Raw genomic sequence first — 24240 nt, forward strand, 5'->3', positions numbered from 1 at the left:
TGGTAATTAGGTTTCTTTTATTACCTAACCAAAAGAAAAGAAAAAAGAAAAAAGTTGTATTGTTGGAAAAGATTTGAATATGTTTTTTTATTGCTATTTACATATGCACTTGGTGGGTCTTGAACACATGATCTCATCCTTCACCTTACTCTTACAAAGGGGAGGATGTTCCATTTCTGTGGAACCCAACATTTGCTGAACCTATCAATCCAATGAGTTAATATTTTCTTGCCGCTGCATTAAATTAGGATTGTACAAAAGATAATGGTAGTAAACATTGCAATTAGAATAGAAAGGATACCATAAGAGGGCCGAGTTGCTCTGATTAACTTGTGTTACTTAGACACTAATAGAGGCCTTTCTCCCTATAGCTGTATCCTTCTCTTTGGTAATTATTGAAACTGGTCGCTTTCTGTATTTCTGTACTCTCTGTATGCTGTAATTGATCCTGGAATCTAATTGTTTTAATTGGTCTCTTATAGAAATTGTCTAGCATGGTTGAAGATTGGATATCTCAAGCAAATGCGAGGCAAAGGAGAGGAAGAGCTGGACGTGTAAAACCTGGAATTTGCTTTTGCTTGTATACTCGTAATAGATTTGAGAAACTCATGCGCCCTTTTCAGGTACTTTCTGCTAGGAAAAAAAAAGGCTTTAAAGGTGCGTATCTTGTGCTTTTCACTCCACTTCTGTTAATTAAAGGACTCCTTTACCATCTTTTTTTTCCCAAGGTTCCTGAGATGCTTCGGATGCCACTAGTGGAGTTGTGTTTACAGATTAAGTTACTTGCTCTGGGTTATGTAAAGCCTCTTTTATCCGAGGTAAGTAACACAATTTTTTAACTGTAGATGTTTAATTTGATGGAACTGTCTAACTGTTTTTATTTTTTAACTTCTGTTTCAGGCTTTAGAACCTCCTAGGGAGGAGGCTATTACCTCAGCAATTTCGTTGTTATATGAGGTAGTTTTGCTTCTGAAAGTGATGATTATGATTTACTTTTAAATGTATGGATAATATCAAAAACAATCAGCGAGCCTGATTCATGTTAATAGAACTTATTGGGATTGTTGAATTAAAGACCATAATTATCATTACTTTTTTAAAATTAAAAAAAATAAAAAAAGTTTTAAAGAATTTTATTAATAAAATAAATGGAATTCTCTAAAGGAAGAGAATCCTAAAGGTTACAACTGAAGACTTCAGTGATCTATAAAATTAACTAAAGAATTACAAGAAATCCCCCATCCATTGTACAAAATTCAAATTGAAGGTGATCTAATGAGGTGGAGATGGAGGGGTAGTTGAAAATTTCATGTTAAATCTTATAATGAGGCTCTTTGTGGTTACTATTATGCAAGATTCCCATGGAATAATGTATGGTGCACCAAAGTACCTAAGAAAGTCACTTTTTTGGTATGGGCAATGGCTTTGGGCAACGTCAGACACAATTTAATCAAAAGAGGTTTCAACTTGGTAAATTGGTGCTGCATTTGTAGATGTAATAATAAAACAGTGGACCAGTAGCTAATCCATTGTGCGGTTGCTCAGGAGTTATGGACCTTTATTTTTGCTATGCTTGGGGTACAATGGGTGATGTCTAGGAGGGTCACTGATGCACTTGCTTGCTGGTGAAGCTGATATGCTAAGCGTGGAAGTTCTTCTGTTAATGTGGACTGTATGGGGTTAAAGGGCAATCAAACATTCAGTGATGTAGAACAAACTGTGGTGGAACTGAATTCTGGATTATTGAGATCAACATTTGAGTGCTCTTGAACCATAGGCACGAGTGATATGATTATATGAATTTGGTTGTGGATTTATTTCCCTTCTTTTCACACATAAATGATTAGGGTGTGTATTTTCTAGGAGTGTTATGTGTACACTTATGATGTACATGAACCATGTCCTTTGTCTTTATAAATTTTTTATTACTAAAAAAATTTGTAGTAAAAAGTGCAAAAAAGAAGCTTTACTAGTTTCTACTTATGTTATTTCTCCTGAAAAAATAATAATAATAATATTATGCACATTGTGAAAATACTCAATAGTGTTATGGTTGTTATTACTTAACTAGTCATTATATTCTTATTTATTTTCATACCAATAAGAATTTATTTTTTGCTGCGTAACATTATACCGTACAACTGGACTCTTTTTAGGTTGGGGCACTTGAAGGTGATGAAGAGTTGACACCTCTTGGGCATCATTTGGCAAAACTCCCTGTTGATGTTTTAATTGGGAAGGTGTGCATCAAATAATAATTTATTCTTTACTCTATAGAAAATTAATTTACCGAGGTATTAGGAAATTTTTTGTTAACATAATTCTTTGGGACTCTATGCTTTTCTTGATTTTGAAGCTATGTGAAATTTTCCTATTACATTATTGATGTATTTTTCTCCTAAATGTTTATGTTCTTACCTGAAACTATAATTTATTCAATAAATGGTCTTCCCATTTTCAAAATAAGTTTTCTTAAAATTATGTGGTTAAATGATTAAATTTATTATTTCCCAATAGCTTAATCTTTTGGGAGAATCGGTAATTTAACATGGTATCAGAGTAGGAGGTCCTGAGTTTGATCTCCGTCTTCTCCACTCTACTTCTCATTTAAAATCTCACATGTTGGGCCTCACCTATTTATTTTCGTTTTACTCTTCAGCATTCCCTTTTTTAATGATTCTATCTCTCTCTCTCACACATAGAAAAACACAAAAACAGATATTTTTACTTTTCTTCATGAAAGACTGTTGTGTACCCTGGTAGAATTTTGATACTATTCTCCTTTGGAACTGTAGATGATGCTATATGGAGCAATATTTGGTTGCTTATCGCCCATTCTCTCAATTTCAGCATTTTTGAGCTACAAATCTCCATTTGTGTATCCAAAAGATGAGGTCTGTCTATTACTGTTGCAAGAATTTTAATTGCTGCTTAACTTTTCTGAAACAAGAATTTGAAGTATGTATGACTGTTTTGATTTCCAGGGGCAAAATGTTGAAAGAGCAAAATTGGCACTTTTGACTGATAAGGTTGATGGTCCTAGTGATCCAATTGATGTTGATAGGCAATCTGACCACCTTTTAATGATGACTGCTTATAGGAAATGGGAGAAGATTCTGCTTGAGGTCAGTGGGTGTTTGCCTTACCTCTATTTGCTTTGTTTGGTGGCCAAAAACCACTCTGTTGCAGTCATACATGTTACTCAATCAGCACTGGTGTAATACCAGTTTAAAGTTCCAATTTGCTTTTTCCAGTTTGCCTTAAATTCAAATTGTAGACTACTTTACGCTTTCCATGAGAATGGTAGATACTCCCTCCTTCTTGACATGCATTTTTGCCTATCAAATAAGCCATGATTTTAGTATTGAAGATCCCCTGTTGTTTTTCTCAGTGTTGTAACATATATAATTGGCATGATTAAATATTATGACGTTTTGTAGTCTTGAATCACAATGTTTGCTGATATGATAAACATGGTTCTTGCAGAAAGGAGTTAAAGCTGCTCAACATTTTTGCAGTTCATATTTTTTAAGTGGTTCGGTTATGTACATGATAAGGTATAGCTGCTTTTCTCTAGATTTTTTGTAATTTTTGTATGAATTAATTGTTATGTTACTGTTTTTATATATTTCTTGTCACATAATCTGAGCAACCTATTTTGAACAAATTATTTATATTGCCTTGTCCAGTAAAGAATCATATACTTCTAGTGACCAAGCTCATTGTATCTTGTATTTGCTGAGGTCCAAGTGATAGTTTGTGGTTTCTACAAAAGAATAACTTGTTTAAAAAGAATAATATGCTTCTTCCTGGGTAAGACCTAGAATATGCAGATGCATGTGCATTTGGTCACATTGGTTTCTTCACTACAATATTGCTTATGTCAATATGAACATGACTCATTGGCTTCTGCATGATGATATCATTGCAAATTTGCATGTGCTGTGATAGAATATTCAGTTCTCAACTTACAACCTGCAAACCTACTTGGCACGCCACCTAGTGAAGAAAGAAACACCTGTTATACAAATACATATTTCTGATGGTGGGTTTCACTTAGGTTGCCTTTACTGTTCAGTGTAACAAATCAAACCTATTTAAGATTTGATTACAATATCCTTTTTTGTTCCCCTTATTGTTTTACTTGATCGTTGTAATTTTGGTTCTTGATTTATGCCCCCATAGTACATCCCCAATGTACTTGGGTTGGCTGTATTAATAATAATATCTTACGTTATCTATCAAAAGTTTATATATATATATATTGTTGAATTACCGATTGTCCCAAAAGTTTAAACTGTTAAGAAATGGTGAATTTAATCACTTAACCAGAAGTCGAACACTCCCCTCACTTGTGGGTCTAAACTTCCCCTTAATAAGTGGGGGCCCAACAAGTGGGAATTTAACATTTTAAATGGGAGGTAGAGTAAAGCTAGGGATCGAACTCAAAATCTCCTACTCTGATACCATGTTAAATTACCGATTGTCCCAAAAGCTTAAGCTGTTAAGAAATTGTGAATTTAATCACTTAACCATAAGTCTAACATATATATATATATATATCCAATATTTTTCCTGAAAGGCAGTTGCATAAGCCATTTCGTTTTTTCATATTATCAGAAGTAAAAGCCTGGCAATTTCTGTTGACAGAATCATTCCAAAGAACAACTAAGTCTATATCATACCTGTGTTTAGAGCATGCTGGCACTGTACTGTTTTGTCTTGTTTTTTTATACCACAACTCTTCTCAGTTTTTGTTTTTGTTTTGTTTTTTTTTTTTTTTTTTTTTGTTGAAATATTTGTTTAGAGACATGAGAATACAGTTTGGATCATTGCTTGCAGACATTGGCCTTATCAACTCTCCAAAAAAATATCAGGTACATTGCCTTTTTTTTCAGTAATGGATAATTGATATTTTATGTCATTATTTTCAATTGTAATTCTTTAGGCTACTTCGTGTATTCTTCCTCTAAGTAGTCTCTTTTCAATAAAATTATTATTACCTATCAAAAAATGCGTAATTGATATTTATGCCACTTTTTTGATAGAGTTCATTTGCACTTTAATATTACTTTCAGATCTGTATTATCCTGGGCTTTTTTTCTTTTTTCTTTTTTCCCTAATAAACTAATAATTGTTCAATCAGTATTGGTCATATGAAGTCTGTAATTATGTGCAACTGTGGCTGATGCTTTGAAAAGGACTAATATGGCATTCACCTTTCCAAAGTTAATTACATATATAGGAGTAAAATCAACTTGATAATGGGGTATTCACTACCAATTGATGCTAGGGCACAAGCACAAGCCACACAACTATCTTATGGTCTCTCATTTTCGAAAAAGTATTTATGTATCTTCTGCAATCCTATTTTATTTTCAAATATTACTTATGAGTGATAAAGATGCATAGAAGATTGCATGCTGTCACCGGAGTTTTTGGAAAATGCCAAGTTGTTTTTCTTTCTATTTAGTTTGGATTGTTATGATTTAATTGAATTACATATTAAAATAATCTTTTTGAATTTCCTTTCTGAAGTGTTGCCCCAATGGAAAATTCTACATTAAATTCCAATCTTCAATGCTTTGTGTATGAAATTGAAAATTTCTATGCTTTTATGGTTCAGATTGATAGAAGAAAGAAAGAGAATCTTGGCAGTTGGTTTTCTGATGCATCGCAACCATTCAATAAGTATTCACATCATTCATCTGTTGTAAAGGTCAGTTGTATTTAGATGAATTTTCTCCTTTCGGATACTGAAAGCATTTGATTATTTTTGCTTCATGCAATGACTTATCTTGTATAAAGTGGAGCTGTACATTTGTCTTTTACATATATATTAAAAATAAATAAAAAATAAAAAAAAGTGATACATTTGTCTATTAATAAAGAACACACACTAATTTTTCAAGGTTGTTCTCTCCGCTGGATGAGACAGATTGGCAAGAGAAAACATGAACAAAAATAGAAGAGCTTGACTGCCCACGAGTATATATTTCCCAGTAGCCTCATTTAGACTGTACATTGTTTTTGGTAGTTTTTAACTAATAGGTAGGGTGACAACACAGTGTAAGGAAAAAGTCTAGGACACATTAAAAGACAACTCTCTAGAAGCTAGGTAAATGGTACGACCAATCACACTGGTCCTTGATAATTCAACCACACTAAGTTCAAAGAAGTTGAAGAGAGATTTTTAGGGTTGTTTCAATTAGTTTTGGAATGATATTAGCCAACATGCTATATATACCATTGCAAGGCTCTGTCTCTACTCTCTAGTTTATAATACATCAAACTGTTACCATTTGGAGTTTCCTAGAGGAATTTATGGCCATTTTACAATAGTGTCTACACTTTCAGAATGCACTCCGAAAATAGTGAATTTTGAATTCTCTTGCTTTTACTTTTGTTAATGGGTCTTGCGTTTGAATATTTGATCAATCCTTTAATTTATCAAATGTTTTTGTCTTGAAAATGAAAGTCAGATTACCTATACTTGGAGAGTTGTTTGAAGTTGGTCCTATTTAAGTCCTAGGTCATGTATTGTTTGGCATGAAAAGTGTTGTTTTGAATGAAAATTGGCTTTGACAAGAAGGATTTCTTTTTGTTTAAGTTTTATCCTTTGGATTTTGGTGGAATCCAATAGGTGCTATCGTTTTGGTGGATTCCTTATAGTGGTGATCATTTTTATCCTTTCCTTGTATCCCTTGGTTGGATTCCTTTGGACTGTGCCTGTGAGTATGTAATTGTGCTGCCTCCTTGCTTTTCCAAAAAAAAAAAAAAAAAAAAAAAAAAAAAATCTAATAGCATAGGGGCAACTGAAAATATATATAGAGCTTTTTTTTTTTTTTTTTTTTCTCGATAATGTAGGGAACCTTTCTAAAGAAGAGCTCTTTGGACTTGCCTCTAGCTACTAAAATTTAAGTGCACTGACCCCACCCGCTAGAACTAGTTGTTGGGTAATTTAGGGGCATTCACCCTAACGGGCTAATAAGCAGTTTATGCCCATGCCCAGTAGCAAAATATATGTATTCTTCACATCTAGGGCTATATGCTAGGTCATTAGATAGGGTAGATTGTGTATGCTACTTTGCAACTTTTTCAGCAATACCAGAAGACATTTTCAATACCATTCATTTGCACTTCGTGTTGGGATTGTATTTGTTGTTGGTAACTTGGTATCCACCTTCTGTTTCCTTGACTAAGCTTTGATGCTTTTTTTAGGACTATACCCTATTTAAATGTGCTCTTTTTTTCTTGGAACTCCACATTTTTTTGTATGTTGTACCAAGGGATGCATGGTTGTAAAAGATATGCATGTATTTTGTAATCAGTTTGTCATTTGAAGGTATGCTAAATCCTTGCTTTTGTCCATATGCAACCAATGGGAATGCAGTCAAAACAATAATTTCATCGATAGACAGCAGAATGATATAATTATCTTTCATTTTAAATGGATTTCAGTAGTTGAGATGCAGGCTTCAAATGGCTGAACTCCCGTTGAATTCATTTAAATTTATATGGACATTATTATGCAAGGCAAGAATCAAACTGAATGCATGACAAAACTTCACACATCCCCTTTATCACCAGGGCCAATGCTCATGGACCAAGTTTCTATAAACTTATTGCTGTCAACATTTTGTGTCTTGGCTTTGTTTTCCATTTCCATCTTAAATTAATAGTGTTTTGCATTTATTATCATGGAATCTGAGGAAACAAATGTTTATGGTTAATTACGTGCGTGTCAGCTTGCCTCTTTGATGGATCATGTATTTGGAATTTGCTTGTAGTCGACTATTCTCTATAATCATGAAAATCAAGTAGTTGTATCTCATGTCTAAATTTTTTTTTTTTAATAAGTCTCATGTCTAAATTTGAACTGACCTGTATAGCATTTTCCTTTTATTCTAAACAAAGATTTTTGAAGTACCCTTGCAGGCTATACTATGTGCAGGCTTATATCCCAATGTGGCAGCCACTGAACAAGGCATTGCTGGAGTTGCTCTTGGCAGCCTTAAACAGTCTGTTGGTCCTGTAAAACAGGGTCGTTCTGTTTGGTACGATGGAAGGAGAGAAGTTAGCATACACCCTTCTTCTATCAACAGTAACTTGAAAGCATTTCAGTATCCCTTCATTGTTTACCTTGAAAAGGTTTGCACTTTTATCCCATGGATGCATTCTTGTTTCTACTTGTCATGTCCTTGTCCTAATATTGGTTCAATGATGTGTTGCTTTAATACTGCTATTAACATACATTTTTATGTCTCTTAATTAGTTTTGATCAAATTATGGCTGTTAAACATAATTCAATTAATATCCAACAATAATATTTTAAAATGACGTTTAGATTTTGTGTATCTACGCTGTCCCCAAAATTGAAATTCCCATTAATTGTTGAGTTAGCCTTCTATGATTCAAATTGGTTCAGAATTTCTTCATTAGATGCATCAAACAAGCAGGAATTGGTACCTTCAACTAAGAACAATGTTCTTCCAAAAACTTGGATTTTATTTATTTATTTATTTATTTTTATAACAAAAGGTGAAAAAATAGTTGTGTTAGTCCTGGATAACTAATAACGTCATTTTTTTTTCACTCTGCAATGAAAATAAAGTTGTGTATATTCCTGTCATTCTAGATTTAAGAATAAACTAATGTAAAATAAAGTTATGTGCTGGAAAGAACAAACACAGTAGTCTGGGTGCCTAATCAAGTTTTAAGTTATCTTTTTTTTGATGAGCTTTCTGTATTGTATGCTTATGCAAATCACTTGTTTTGTTGGAATTGATTGCTTAGCAAGAGAAAACAATAGTTTATCTTTAGCTCTAGGATTGTGAAAATACAAGCTCCCTGTAATTCTAATTTTTTGTTTTCAATCTTAAGATGTCTTAACAGGTATTGTTTGAATCCTGAAAGCACTTGTTTCAATTTCCGTCTTGATATTTGTCTCTGTTTTTGTTTTGCATGTGCAAGGTCCACATTTGATCCTTGATTATTGGGCTAGCTTGCACAGAGAACAGAGAGAAGAAGGGAAAGAGAGGGGAAGAGGGAGGGAGGGAGGGGGGGGTGGGGGGGGGGGTGGGTTCTGATAGTGTGTGCTTGATTTACATTCAGCCTCTTCCTAATAGCTTAAGCTTTTAGGATGGATGGTTTCCAACAAAAGAAAGACTGATGGGAAATGATATACTCAGAACAGGAAATAGATGTTCATTTGCGCTATGTAGTAGCAAAATAAATTTATATCAGAATTGTCTTGTCTGTGTACAAAAGTAAATTAAAATTCCATAAGATTCTTTTTGCTATTGAAGTCATCATAAGATGATGCAATTACAATATAACTCAACACTCATCATATTGAGTGGTGACTTCCAATTATGCCTTGGGGATAATATTTGTTTAACCACTGTTTGCTCCACTAGTTCTTTTAATTTTTTCCTAAGTATTCACTCTATTTTTTCATTAGGTTTGGAATTTCATTCTGACTTTTCTTTTATCAGGTTGAAACCAACAAAGTTTTTCTTCGAGATACTTCTGTCATCTCTCCTTACTCTATTTTGCTGTTCGGTGGCTCCATTAACATTCAGCATCAGGTATCTTTTTTATTTCACCCTGCAATAAATGCATGTGCATCTGAAAGTGAAGTTACTGCTAATTATTTCAAAATAAGTGCTCCTTGTCTAACAAGATGGTCATAGTGTTTGTTAATTTCATTTAGTCTTTGTTATGAACTGTAGTAAGGGAAAGGAAGATTTGTGGAGACTACCACAAATTGTGTTTGGCTCGTCTATATATTTTTTTACTTAAATGGTAAATTTACAATATTACCCTCACGAATGCAGAACTCTCTGTACACTCCCTTCAGGCTGGAGCATGATTTAAACCAATGCCCTTCTTGTTAAAAAGATTTGAAAATTTATTTTTGTTTAATGCCATAATTTCTTTTTATCAGTAAATTACACATGCAACCTAGGAGTCTTGAACCCACAACCTTACCATCAATCCCATTATTGAGAAAAGAAGAAGTGCCATTTGAGCTAGAGTTCATTGAGGCAGAAGATCAAAGCAGGGTGTTTCTCTTCCATATATGAAGCCTGTGACATTCCTGTGGAGACAAGTATGTTGGGAGCTAAACCAGTGGACACTGAATGGATTTAAACACTAAGCTTAGTAAAGATGAGAATGAGGCATTTGAGAATCCTGGAAGGTAGAGGAGAGTTGTGGTGAAATTGATTTACTTGATCTGACTTGGCCTGACATCACTTTTGCTGTTGGAGGTTAAGTCATCTAATTCAAAAATGTAGCTTATCAAAAAGTGGATAACAATATGTATTAAGCGCACAATACACCAACGAATTCAATCACAAGACAGGAAGTTGATCGTGATGCCAGCAGTGGGTTTGATCACGGGGTTTATCTTGGGTCTAATGTTGATCAGTGGTGATCAATGATTGTCAATGGTGGTCTTTTTTGGCTTATGGGCAGTTCATGTTGGTTGTTTATGGTCAGCAGTCAGTCAAATGGGATGTCTAGGTAGTCAACCGTTGACCATGCACGGCAATAGTGTCATGGCTTTCATCACTGGTCGATTTGTGGTTTGCAACCCTTTTGCAGTTTTCTTTAATGAATTTCTTTGTCTAAAAAATAAAAAGGAAAAAAAGGGCATCTCCTCCTTCCAAAAACAAGGTAGGAGGGTGAGGTCATGGTATTCCATTATTCCAAAATAATTTATTAATAAAAATAAATAAATAACCTTTTTACCAATCCAAGACCAGAATATTCAGGGGCAGCTAATATTGAATCCTTGAAAAAGAAGCTGGGAGATCAGAATTGGAATTTAATGACTGATATTTAGTTTATGTTGCATAACTAATCTGCCCACTAATCATTAAAGTGGCCATTCTTTCTCCAAGGATCTAGCAGTTGAAAAATCACAGAAACCCCCTTCTTAGAATTACTTGGACTGGATTCTCTTGAAAGCATTAGCCAATATGGCTGCATCAGTTTCAACTACCAAGTAGGTGTTTATTTTCAGAGGCAGAGCTGCCATGGTCCCTGCTGCGGGAAGAGACAAAAAGACTTATTTTAGTTTAGTATTATTTATGTTTGCAAGTCAATTGTATTTTAATGTTTTAACTCATAGTAATTTATTAGGCTATTACTATTTAATATTTGGAACCAAAAGGCTATTTTTTTTATTCATTAAATCATCATCTCCCTTGAAAAGAGTGCAATATTTTGCTTTTTAGGGTTTCCTATGCCAACTAGAAGTAGGGTTTAGTAATCCTTTAGAAGCAAACTATTGTACTCTTTGCAAGGGAGATGATGATTTGATGAATGAAAATAGCCTTTGTTTTCTTTGGCCTGGTGTTGACTCCAGCCAACCCTAGGTGCTGACCCCTAGGTCATATTCCTTTGTTTTCCCAATCTTTTAATTTTACTGTTCAATTTTGCTGATTGTAATGCATTAGTTCCCCCCTCCCCCTTCTTTTGAACCAAAAAAAGGGACCAACAAAGAAGATACTGCATTCAAACCCCATTTTGGTTTTCATAATTTGGAAATCCTGGCTGTACCTCTTAATCTTGCATTGGCTTTCCAATAAATTATGTTCATTCTTATGATGTTAACTGACTGCTCTTCAAAAAAAAAAAAACAAACAAACCTGACTGAAAGACAGATGGCATTTGAAATTCGAATGCTAAATATTATCTGGTGCTCCTTTGCTTTTCATTATCCATCTTCCTTTTGCAACAGTATTTTGATTTTCTAATGCAGACTGGACTGGTCATCATAGATGGATGGTTAAAACTGACAGCAGCAGCCCAAATTGCAGTTCTGTTCAAGGAACTACGATTAACTCTTCATTCAATTTTGAAGAAGCTAATTCGAAAGCCAGAGGTACCATTTATTTTGCTCCAATTTATTAACATTCGATTTTGAAGGTGCTAATTAGAAAGCAAGATGTACTATTTATTTTGCTTCAAATTTTTTTTTGATAAGTAACGAAAATTTTATTAAACAAAAGAAAACAGCCAACCCGAGTACATTGGGGATGTACTATGGGGGCATAAATCAATAACCAAGGTTACAACGATCAAATAAAACAGGAAGGGAAGAACAAGAAAAATGACAAAATACCACACTCCAATCCAGGAGAGTGTGTAAAAAAAAAGACTTAAACTCTAACAAAGAGCGTTCACATCCCTCAAAGCTTCTAGCATTCCTTTCGCACCAAATACACCATAACAGGCAATGAGGCACAATTCTCCACAACTCTATATTTCTATGCCGTCCAAACTTACCCTGCCAAGATTCAAACAACTCAATAACCTTCTGAGGCATAACCCAATGAACTCCAAACAAACAAAACACCAACGACCACATCTCACAGGCAATGGGGCAATGAAGAAGAAGATGATCAACTGACTCCCCACACTTCTTACACATATAGCACCAATCAAGAACTAGCACACGTCGTTTGCGGAGGTTATCTGTTGTTAAAATCTTACCTAAGGAAGCAGACCATGAAAAGAAAGCAACCCTTGGAGGAACCTTCGATTTCCAAATTATTTTCCAAGGGAAAGATAAGATGGTATGAGGGTAGAAAGAAAGATAGAATCCTCGAACCTCAAACCCTCTACTCCTTGCTGGTTTCCAACAAACCCGATCTGGACCCAAACCCCGTACCGTCGTAGAGTAGACCATATCCATAAACAGATCAAAGGATTCTTGTTCCCAATCCTGTGGAGGACGACGAAATTTAGCATCCCAATGAATTCTCCCACCAGACCAACACATAACCTCCGCTACTGAAGAATCCTTTGTTCTACTAATACAGTAAAGTTCCGGAAAAGCCTCCTGGAGAGTATGATCACCACACCACACATGCTTCCAAAACTTCACTCTAGTACCATCCCCCACATCAAAAAGAAGGAGTTTAGAAAAACTCATCCAGCCACTCCTAATATGTCTCCACAAACTAACACCATAAGCACTGGTCACCTTTTTCGTGCACCAACCACCCCAATCATTCCCATATTTCACCTCAATAACCCTCCTCCATAGAGCTTCGGTCTCCATGCCATACCTCCATAACCATTTTCCTAACAAGGCAGAATTAAAAGTCCTCAATCGTCTAATACCCAACCCCCCAACCTGCAACGGCTTACAAACCTGAGCCCAACTGACTAAGTGTAATTTATGTTCACCATTAATGCCACTCCACAGAAAATCTCGTTGTAGCTTCTCCATACGATTAGCCACCTTCCCAGGTAAAGGCAAAAGGGAAAGGAAGTTTGTATACTTTGATGTTATTTTCAACCTGTGAGAACATGCTTATTTCTGACTGGTACAATCTATCCTTAGAACAATTGCCATCTGTCCTATATTCAGCAAAGAAAATATTCATTATGTCAGGGTAATCAGCATGCATTTAGTCCACCATTAATAAACATCAATGTCTCTTTCTGGATCTCCTCAAAGTCAGTCCTATGCAGAGTCTAACCATCTGGATGATTTTCTCTTACAACGTTGGACTCTTGCACCATAAATGGTGTGGATGGTAACGTTCTTAAACGTAGGCAGGGTTCCACACAATGACTAGAAAATACTAAGGTTTTGACTTTGCTAGGGTCAAAGTACTGAACCTCAAGACATGAATACTAAGGAGTGGAAATTAATTCTAGCTTGTGCAGGTACCTGTTATGGGGCTGCAAGCCAGTGACCAACATTTATGACTGCAGCCTGCTATAGCATCAGCAGGTCAAGCATAATAAACATGATTGCTCAACTCTAACAAGATAAACTATAAGAAAGCATTCTTATATGTGAAGCAAATTCATCCACAATTAATGCATTATATATATATATATATAAGATCTAAAAGCTTCATCTATTAGAAAATTCATCTCTCCTTAAAAATGATGTTCTCAAACTAGTTACTGCTCCATCATGCTTGCCCTTGAATTCATCATTAAATCTTTCCCAATGGGCTCAGTCAATGTCAACAATACAATTTACAATCACTTTATTTGTAATTCCTTAGGTGAGACAGAATGCTCTTTTTGCCATTCCTTAATTCATGGATACAAGACGTCTCAGCTGCTCTGTTAGCAGTATCTATACATGCCCAATTCATAGTTCATGCTAGGCCCTAAAACTGAGGCCACTCAAGCTTGCTAACTTTTCACTCATCTCTAATACAATTTACTTGGGAAGGCTTGTAGGCTGACTTAGCCTAATGCTACCCATGAAGCATAGGTTGTCTATCCCCCAAGTCAAATTAAGTTTTTCCCTCACTTATCAAATTTTTTTTTTTTTAATTTTTCCCTCAATGCCCTAAAATGCATCTGCCTCTGATTTCTGGGCTGTAATATCTTAACAAAACTTTTGAATTTACAATTTATTAATGCATCTTTTCAAGTGTGCATCATTTTAAGCCTAGCCAACAGACAGGGAATTCTTACATTTTGTAGACTTTGATTGTGTGAATTCTTATTCTTGAGCAATTAAATTTTCTTTTTCGAGCTGATACTTGGCCATGTAATACAATCTCATTGTTTCTTGTACTTGTTTTATCATTTCATGCCACTGCATTCAACCCTGGAAGGATGCATAATGTTTTCTTTATTTCTCAGGATGCCACTATTGTCAATAATGAGGTGGTCAAGTCTATAATCCACTTCTTGGTAGAGGAAGACAAACCCCCGCTGAAGTAATCAAGGAAAAGTAGAGCATGTCTTTTCTCCAAATTATGGCTGGCCTAAAGAAAGGATACCATACAGGCAGTCTTGCAGTTCATGAGGAGGCACACACTTTTGCTCCTTCATGTGTGCCCCTTAGCATTACGTTGTTACTTGCTGCTGCCTTAAAAAAACTGAACATGAACTCAACCACTGTTTTGGAGATAACTGCTTACAATGTAAGCATGTTGCCCATCCTCGTCTATACTGCAAATGACCGACAGGCTTGGCAGTTCATATACCGGAGGACTAGTTCCTTTACTCATAAGGAAGGTCCACTGAAAGAGAACAACTATCAGGTCATTGATGCAACATTTGGCTTAAACAATGTACCCCAAATTGATATAATCAAGGATTTGCACTTGATTTGACTTGGGTATTAGGTTTTGTTCTCATCTTACAAAATCTAAACACTAAACTCAGTATATTGTAATTTACCCAAAAAAAAAAAAAAAAAAATTATTATGTTTCAAAGCCGTGGATGATGCATTTGAAGACACGCAGGAACTGAAATTTTCAAGTTGCTGAGAATTCCATCTGCTATCTGTTAGATCAATTTGATCAAAAAGAATTCCAATTATTTAGGATGAGATCAATTTGAAGCATGAGATTGGCTGATTATTGCTATCCTTATTTTTGGATTGTTATTAGTAGTTATCTGTTATCTTTCATTATCTTAAGATGTATTCGTCATCTTGACAGGAAGTATGGAATGAGTAAAACTAACAAGCAGATTATAACTCTCTCTCAATCTCTAGAAACCTTAACAGATGAACAAAAATATACTAATAAATAAGCTGTTATTTATGAATTTTTTTATATTAAAATATTACTTACTAATTTTCATGAATCAATTAAGCATTTATCTCTATAAGAGAGAGAAAGAGAGCTTGGTTAGAGAGAGAAATAATAGTAAAAAAATCAAAGCTAATTACTTACGCGAATCCAAAAAAGAAAAAAAAATTATCAACAAATTGATGGTATAGACAAAATATTCCCTTTTTGAGTTTTTCTTCCGTCACAATTTTGTGCTTCTTTACCATTCACGATCGATCACATTCGCAACTCACCTCACTACTGTTAACACAAAGGTTGCGTACACAAATTTTCTCTTATTATTATTATTATTATTTTATTTTTCCTCTATCTTATAAAATTTTGAACGGCCATGATTGATTGAACGAACCCACCTAAAAACAATATTCCCAAATCAAGGCCCATTATCGTGATCACCGTTAGATGAGAATATCCCATGGTAAACAAATAAGGTGTTCCTAGTAGAAACCTAGGCAACTACGCAAGAAAACCCAGGGCCTATAAATACTTATCTTTTCCCTAAACGCACACACTATCTATCGACTAAACCCTTCTTTTCTTCTGTACGGCGCTGCAGCATACCTCTTCTTTTGGCATATGACCATGAAAGAAAAGAAAGCCAAGGTGTGTCTCACTCAATCGGGTCCAATACATATTTTTATACAGAGTAATCACGGTTGAGAACAAACAAACTTGCAACATTGCAACAATATTATTAGTCTCTCAAACTCTCAACCGTGTTTCTCTGTATAACGAGATGTACTGGATCCTTACATATATATATATATATATATATGTACTCGATCTTGGAGAAGATGGGATTTCTCTCTTTTTCTGAGAGGTGAATCTATGTGCTTGTCTTTTTTAATTCGTGTTTTGACTGTTTTGTGTAAAGTGCGTGCGTGCGTCTGGGTTTTTTTTTTTTTTTTTTTTTTTTTTTTTGGGGATTAGATTCGACAGTGCATAATGTTTTTTAAGGTTAGATAGATGGTGTTGGGTTTTTCTGTCTGTTGTTCACGTGTGTGTGAGTGTGATTACCATCCAACCTGGTAATTTTTTGTCCTACTACAATATCACTACTGCTAAAATTAACAATAAATAACATGGAAAATAAAATAAACTAAAAATTTGAGTTTGGGGATCAATTCCTCATTAAAGTTAAACAGATTGTTATCTTTTCTTCTTTTTTTTGGTGTAATCAGAATGTGGATTGATAAACTGAGCTTGATTTTTTTCTGGTCACTCTTTATCTTCAAATCAAAATACTGTGCATGAGATCTTCAAAACAAAAAAAAAACAAAAACAAAACCACAACCCCATCACCACCAGTCACCACAACCACTAGCCATGACAACCAACTGCCACAACCACAACCACAACCATAAACCACAAAACCCATAGCCAAAATCCACAAAACCAGGTAAAAGCCAAAATCCACCACCATTACAACCAAAATCCATAAAATCCACTGCCAAAATCATCCACCACCACCACTACCATAGCTAAAATCAGCCACCACAGCCTCCAACCTCATATGAAAACATACAAAAAAAACCCAATCACAGCAAAGAGAGATAGGTGGCAGCGGCGGCTTGCGGCTTGCGGCTTGGAAGAGAACGGCGAATGGAGGAAGATGCGCGATCGGCGATGTGGGTCTGTGGTGGCTGGGCTAGGCGAGATTGGTGATGGGCGAGCTAGGTCGGTGAGGGAAGAGTGGAGAAGAAATAAGAGAGAGAGAGAGAGAGAGAGAGAGAGAGAGCACGGGATGAACTGAAAAGGAAGAGAGAAAAATAAGGGAAAAGAACGGAAATTAATAAAGTATTTAAACTAGTGTGAACCCTACGATATATATATATATATATATATTTTTACCTTTAAGCAACCATGCACAGCTAATAAAAGTAGTGGGGCCAAATTATTTGGCTTTGGCTCTACTAATATATTTAGGATCCGGATCCACTTCATTTCAAAGTGAAGAATTTTTTTTTAAATAATCAATACTCAAAAACGTGCCACGTCATTTAAAATGTTACCACACACTTAACTGGGATTAGATACTTAAACTAAAGGCTTGTTTAACTCAACCGGACAAAAATATTTCAAATTCTCTTTCTCAGGTCTAAATATTTCAAACTCCCATCTAAATATTTCAAACTCTCTTTCTCAAATCTAGTGTATACCTCATGAGAGTGAGAATCTGATCCAAACCATCCAAATCCGACCTATGGACCCCAAATTCGACCAAAAACCATAGCCATCTCCACCACAGCGAACCCATCCCCACCACCACCACCATTAAATCCACACATCCCACAACAAAAAATCAGCCACCATAGGCTACCCATAAATCAGTCACAATACCCATAACAAAAAATCAAAGAAAAAAAGGAAACCCCAGCAACCCTAGTCCACCATCGCTGCACTACACACCACCACCATTGGTAAACCCACCGCCAAAAAATAATAATCATAGACCCAGTAAACCAGCACCACCACAGACCAACATAGACCCACCATGCAAAATACCCATACCAAACCCACCACCATAGCACCGCCGATCTCCACAGAACAAAACCAAGCCACCGATCTGATAGAGAGAGAGAAAGAGAGCAAACCACCAAATCCACAACATTGCCGATCTGAGAGAGAGGGAGAAGGTTTGTAGATGCGATACCCATTTGCTTCACAAAAAATGAAAAAAATCAAAACGTATGGGAAGCAAACATTTTCTGTTGATTTGATAAAGAGAGTTTGAAATATTTAGATGGGAGTTTGAAATATTTAGATTTGAGAAAGAGTTTGTCCGGTTGAGTTAAACAAGCCTTTAGTTTTAAGTGTCTAACCCCAATTAAGTTTGTGTTAACATTTTAAATGACGTGACACGTTTTTGAGCGTTGATCATTTTAAAAAAAATCCTCACCGTGTACTAGACCCTCTCCATTTCAAAGGGAAATGGAGAGGATCCGGATCCTATATTTAGTGGTGCTAAAAAGTTATATTGCTATAACTTTGCTAATGCAATGAGATTGCAGGCATGTATCAAATTTTTAATCCTCTCTTGGTAAGAACATCCCCGCAACCATTGGCCTCTTTGTAAATGTGGTGAGACTTGGATTACACAAGCCTCCATATTAGGTACCTACACTCATCCATAGGTCTCTAAAAGTAAAAGGTGTTCATGCTCTTGCTTGATTTAATGAGTTCAGTAATAGTCACTGAATCAAGTTCAATTTCTAAACAAATCTACAATAGGTCTCAAAAAAGTGTTGATTTTCTTGCTTGATTTATTGTCAACCAGTTTTGTAACTTGTTATTTCTCATGTAAACATCATGTTTAAGTCCCCTTTACCCTCAACGAGTTTTATAATATTTCAAACTTCAATGAAACGACAAGAGACCTGGGTAATTGAGGTGTGCAACGGGTTATTGGGTGTCAAGGCCTGAGTGAGAATATATGGCCCATAGGTCATTAAAGACCAGATCCATAGGGAGATCGCAATGGACCATCCCATTTGCCCTTAGCCAATGAGCCTCACCACTATGAAGCAAGTGAGCATGGTTTGGGATGCTTATGAGAGAGGTGGCGGCCTGAGAGGCTAGAGAAGAAGATAAAAAAAAAAAAAAAAAAAAGAGGCTAATTTTGCCAAATAGCATAATTTAAGGAAAAATTTTAAGAGAGACGCAATTTACCAAACTTATTTAGGTATGTATCACTTTTTTGGAACTCGAGTTCCAAGTTTTATATTTGATTAGATTGTCACGTGAGCCCATAATGTTTGGAACTAGTTTCACTTGGAACTCGAGTTTGACAAACTTGAGTTCCAAAAAAAGTGATACATAACTAAAGAAGTTTGGCGGGATGCATTTTTCCTAAAATTATGCTTTTTGGCAAAAAATGCCAAAAAGAAAATTATAAAAATGTGAGATTGTCATGTATAACATGAATGAGAATGGAAGGAAGGACAATTGAATGGGAGACAAAATTATTATCAAACTTTAGCTCAATTAGTAAAATCTTTTGTTTTTGAATAAGAGATTTGTTGTTTGAATTCATCTACACCAAAAACCAATGATAAAGAGCAAATATCATGCCATAAGTTGAAATTCTATCATTAATTATGAAAATTAATGAAATGACTAAATTGCCATCTTTTACTAAATATTTGAGGGACTAAAATTAAACTTTTTAATTGAATTGGTAGTAGATGCTCCAATTCATGCACTACTATACAATCCAAACACTCGATTCCTAAAGCTATAAACAAACAAGGGCTATAAATGAACCGACTCAATTGAGCAATTCATGAACAATTAGGGCTTGGGTAAATACAAAGATTATTTATTTCTAAACAAACATAGCTTGAACCTTTATTTTCAAACTTGTTTAATAAACAAGCCAAGTTCAAGGGAAAAAAAATGCTCGTGAACATTAAGATTCGATATAAAACAAACCAAATGATATGTCATTTCCCCCTTTCCTCTTTCAATTTTTGGCTTTCTACATTGCATTTTAATTCAAATATCATTTTACACAAATAACAAGCATCTCTCTACCTCAAGAACTTCAACAAGGCTTCCTCAAGAAGCTTGGTTCTTCAAATATTCTCACACTACCACTTCTCTCTCTTTTCAATTGTTCAAACTTCAAACATCACTAAGCTCTCTCTTTCTTTGCACAACCATTATCACAATCCTCACCTATTGTTAACCCTTTCATCTCACCTCATGGCTATGTGTGTACGCAAGTACATAATCTAGATCCTCTCTCTTTGAAATTTCTCATTTTTCACACATGGATGAAAAATTAATTTTTTAATTAGTGTATTATCCTTTTTTATTAAGCTTTTTTTTTTATTTTTTTTTTATTAAGATTAAAACTTTGATTACATGTTTTTGAGCTCAACCTCATGTATTTGATACTGAGTTCAAATTTTAACTTGATATTGAGCAACTTAATTAATGAATCAAGCTGGGCCAAAACCGAGCTCAAGCTATTATAGATTTTTTTTTTTTAATTGAGCTTGAGTTTGAACATTATTTGTAAACCTAGTTCGAGCTCAAGTTGACTTAAACATTTTACTTTTGTTATTTAACCAAAATCAAACATTCAGTATTCAACAAAGTTTGACTCATTTACAAACTTTCTAATAACGATCCTTGAGTGTGAGTTTGGATTGCACTGAAAATTACCCACATCTACGTTTGGCGTTTTAAACTGAGGGACCCATGGCTACAATGCTCTCCAAGATAAACGCCCACGACTTCAGAAAAAATGCAAAATTTTTTGGCTGAACGCACCGTTTAAATAAAACTAGGCATGCATGTATTGTACATGACCCACAACTCTTGGAGAAGTGCGTTGCTACAATGGTTTTGAACGGTGCGCTTTGTTATTACACTCATCATGACCCACGAAACAACAAATGCAGATGATTTCTCACAAAACGGTGCGTTGGATTCTCATCTCCAACGACTAATTTCTTAGAACGGTGTTCTTCTTTCTCTCAACTACTATGCCAAAGATGTCTTCAATGTGCGTGAATGCTCCGTCCTCTTCCTCTTCAATGAATTGCACCTACCCACCAACTAATAAACCATCAAAATAGAGGAAACACGGTAATACCATTAAGCGGAACAGACGAACTCGATCCCCTCTGTTCTTCCTTCGCTTGAGCCCACCTTCTCTCCACTTGAGACGTTGTTGCCGCCACTATGGCAAGAGACGTTGCATTTATCTGTAAGTTGTGTCTAACTTCTCATACTCTCTGATGTGTTGGTGTTCTACATTTATCTGTAAGTTGTGTTCTTCATTTAAGGATCAATTGTGTTCAACTTTTGTGTGTGATTTTTGTGTTTTTAGTGAAATTAATCTGTGGGTTTCTCTCTCCTTCGTGTAAGTTTGTGTGTTTCTCTTCTTGCTTTTGTTTGTATTTGGACAATGTGAGTTTAATTTGCATTTTTCATGTGACCATGTAACTGATTATGATATGCATACAAACTGTTTGTTGAAATGCCTCAATGAGTATAAAATTTCGTTGTAGAAAACGTGGTAAAGGGGAAATCGAAGGACTCTGGTAATGATGTGAGAACTGAGTGGAAAGATCCAATGGAACTAAAAGCTTTTTGTGATTTGTGTGCTGCTCAAGTCCTAAAAGGCAAGAGGAGTGGAGGATCTTTTTGAAAGGAAGGGGTTGATGCAGTGATTAAGCAGTTGAGTGAAATGGGCAAAGTGGTGTCTCACCTGCAGTTTAAAAACAAATGGGATCATCTAAGAAAATCTTGCAAGGTATGGAAGCAGCTTGTTGATTGTGAGAATGGGTTGGGTTATGATCCTGACATTGGGAGGATTGAGGCACTGATACCATAAGCTTTCGGGCCCACCATTGGGAGGATTAAGGTACTGATGAGTGGTGGGCCCGAAAGCTTAAGGTTAGTTGACTTTACATAATTGTGATAATCTCATCTGTCTACAACTATATTGTGCCGTAACTATTGGTTGTACACATGTAGGCATGTCCCCAAGCAACAACCATTCACAGGAAAGGTTTGCCAAATATTGCTTCCATGGAAATCATGTTTAAAGGCATGGTTGCAATGGGGAAAAATGCATGGACCCCAAGTGGTCAAATACCAAAGGAAAGCACCGAAGGGTCTGGAGACTTCACTAGTAGCAAAGAATTTGTTGACCCCCAATATCAACCTTCTGCGGATGTTGACCCAATGGAGGTTGAAGGCCCATCATTGTCGAGGACAGGACCGGGAATGAATAAGGGAAAAAGCTTGACAAGCGATGTCTACCTTTTCAGGGGAATTCACAAGAAACCAAGAAAAAAGCGTTCAATTGTGTAAGCGATGCCCAACTCTTTGAAGAACATCTCAGATGTTATTGTTGAAAGTAGAAGTGTAAGTACTCGTACACCATTTGCTTCCACAGCAACTGTTGAGGTTCAAGCAGTTATGGACATGGTTTTGAGTCTTCCTGGGGTGCAATCGGATGATCCCCTTCATATGTTTAGCTCCTTCTTCTTCATAGGAAACCAAGATGTTAGGCACATGTTTGTAGCACATAGTCATTGTAAGGAGTTCTAGCTGCAGTGACTACAGAAATAGCACCAACTGCACCCCGAGCTTTGGTGAAGGAAAGGAGATTGTTTTGATAGGGGTTGCTTTTAATGGTGTTGTAGTAATCAAATTTTCCATATATACCTATTGCTTTTTAAAAATAAAAAATAAATAAAAATATTGGCAGAAACTATGCTTATCATGGGTGTGTATATAACTGTTGGATACTCTTTTTATTCTAGTAGTAATTAAAAATGGTGTTAAGTAACGTAACATCCAATTTTCCCTAGATTTTGTTATTTTAAAGTTCCTTTGTAATGGTCTTCTGTTAGAAAGATTGCCTATTGATTATGGAATCACACCCTCAAAATGGTTGCCATCAATTGCAAGGAAGCTGAGATGAGTGCTATTTTTCAAAGAAGTAATGAAACTAAGATCGTCATTACTGACAATCTTAGGGTGTGTTTGTTTTGGGTGAAAATCACTTTCGGAAATGCTTTTCCGGAAATGGGGGTGTTTGGTTGGTCCAGAAAATTATATTTTCCGGAAATTGATTTCCGTTGACCGAAAAAAAATGGCTTTGATTACGGAAATCATTTTACACTTTCATTTTCACTTCAAAGTATTTTTGGAGAGAGAGAGAGAGAGAGAGAGAGAGAGAGAGAGAGAGAGAGAGAGAGAGAAAGAGAGAAAGTGCGCGAGAAAGGAAGAACCGACGACCGCAACCGAGATCGCGATCCAATCCGACGACCGCGCGCGAGAGAGGAAGAACCGACGGTGCTTCGCGAGATTGCGCCATCGATCGCGATCTCGCCTTTGCGAGATCGCGATCGCGCCATCGTTCGCAATCTCGGATCGCGTCGTTGATCACGATCTCGGATCGCGATCGATGGCGCGGTCGTCAGACTGGATTTGTCGTCGTTGATGATTTTTTTTTCTGGGTTGTGGCTTGTGTTTTTCTGGATTTGTCTTTTCCTTCTTCTTTTCCAAACACCAGAAAATATTTTTCAGAAAATTTTTTGAAATGCAACCAAACACATGGAAACATTTTCCTTTTCGGAAAATAGCATTTCCGGAAAATGAAATATTTTCTGGAAATGCTTTTACACGAACCAAACACAGCCTTAGTAAAACCAATATTGTACATTTCAAGGAATGAGAGATTTCCTAGGCCTGGTGGTATTGTCCTTTCCAGAAAGTTGTTTGCCATGCATATGACCTTTATGTTGGTTAGATTGTGTAGATACCATGGAATTTTGTCTGTGAACTTATTAATGCAGAAGTTGAAAAGTAAAAGATTTGGCAATCTAATGCCAATATCCCCTGGAATTTCACCCTATAGGTTGTTTAAAGCTAAGGCCTAAGAAACTAGAGAGGAAGTGTTGTATATTGATGGAGGAATTATGCCAGAAAAATTGTTAATAGTAAGATCAAGTTCCTTCAAATTTTGAAGGTGGCCTAATTCACTAGGTATTGCACCACCAAGAGTGTTGGTGCCCAAGTTTAAATTAGTGAGTGAGGAAAGGTTACCTATAGCTGGTGGAAGTGATCCATAATTATAGTTTCTTGCCAACTTCAACACTTCTAGCTTTGTCAAGTTGCAAAGCTCTTCAGGAATTCTTC

The 24240-nt window shown here is 35.7% G+C and overlaps 2 protein-coding genes across 5 annotated transcripts in view; both read left to right on the top strand.

Moving 5' to 3' along the window:
• The window catches only part of LOC126715955 (DExH-box ATP-dependent RNA helicase DExH7, chloroplastic), a 40436-nt gene extending 25076 nt beyond the window's left edge, over positions 1 to 15360 (top strand). For all 4 annotated transcript variants that reach the window (XM_050416819.1, XM_050416820.1, XM_050416822.1 and 1 more), the window contains exons 22-34: positions 483 to 623; positions 729 to 818; positions 901 to 957; positions 2157 to 2240; positions 2796 to 2894; positions 2985 to 3125; positions 3487 to 3557; positions 4808 to 4877; positions 5627 to 5719; positions 7939 to 8151; positions 9498 to 9590; positions 11774 to 11896; positions 14635 to 15360. In XM_050416819.1, the coding sequence (XP_050272776.1) occupies positions 483 to 623; positions 729 to 818; positions 901 to 957; positions 2157 to 2240; positions 2796 to 2894; positions 2985 to 3125; positions 3487 to 3557; positions 4808 to 4877; positions 5627 to 5719; positions 7939 to 8151; positions 9498 to 9590; positions 11774 to 11896; positions 14635 to 14715 (1356 nt within the window). In that variant the 3' untranslated portion in view covers positions 14716 to 15360. The remainder of the gene's footprint in view (positions 1 to 482; positions 624 to 728; positions 819 to 900; positions 958 to 2156; positions 2241 to 2795; positions 2895 to 2984; positions 3126 to 3486; positions 3558 to 4807; positions 4878 to 5626; positions 5720 to 7938; positions 8152 to 9497; positions 9591 to 11773; positions 11897 to 14634) is intronic.
• A 6415-nt stretch (positions 15361 to 21775) lies between these two features.
• LOC126705653 (uncharacterized) lies at positions 21776 to 22404 on the top strand. The gene is made up of 2 exons (XM_050404764.1): positions 21776 to 21907; positions 22066 to 22404. The coding sequence occupies exons 1-2, from the start codon at positions 21776 to 21778 to the stop codon at positions 22402 to 22404; spliced, it is 471 nt and encodes a 156-aa protein (XP_050260721.1).
• The last annotated feature ends 1836 nt before the right edge of the window (positions 22405 to 24240 follow it).

This window comes from Quercus robur, chromosome 2 (assembly GCF_932294415.1).
Source record: "Quercus robur chromosome 2, dhQueRobu3.1, whole genome shotgun sequence".
Classification (NCBI taxonomy): domain Eukaryota; kingdom Viridiplantae; phylum Streptophyta; class Magnoliopsida; order Fagales; family Fagaceae; genus Quercus; species Quercus robur.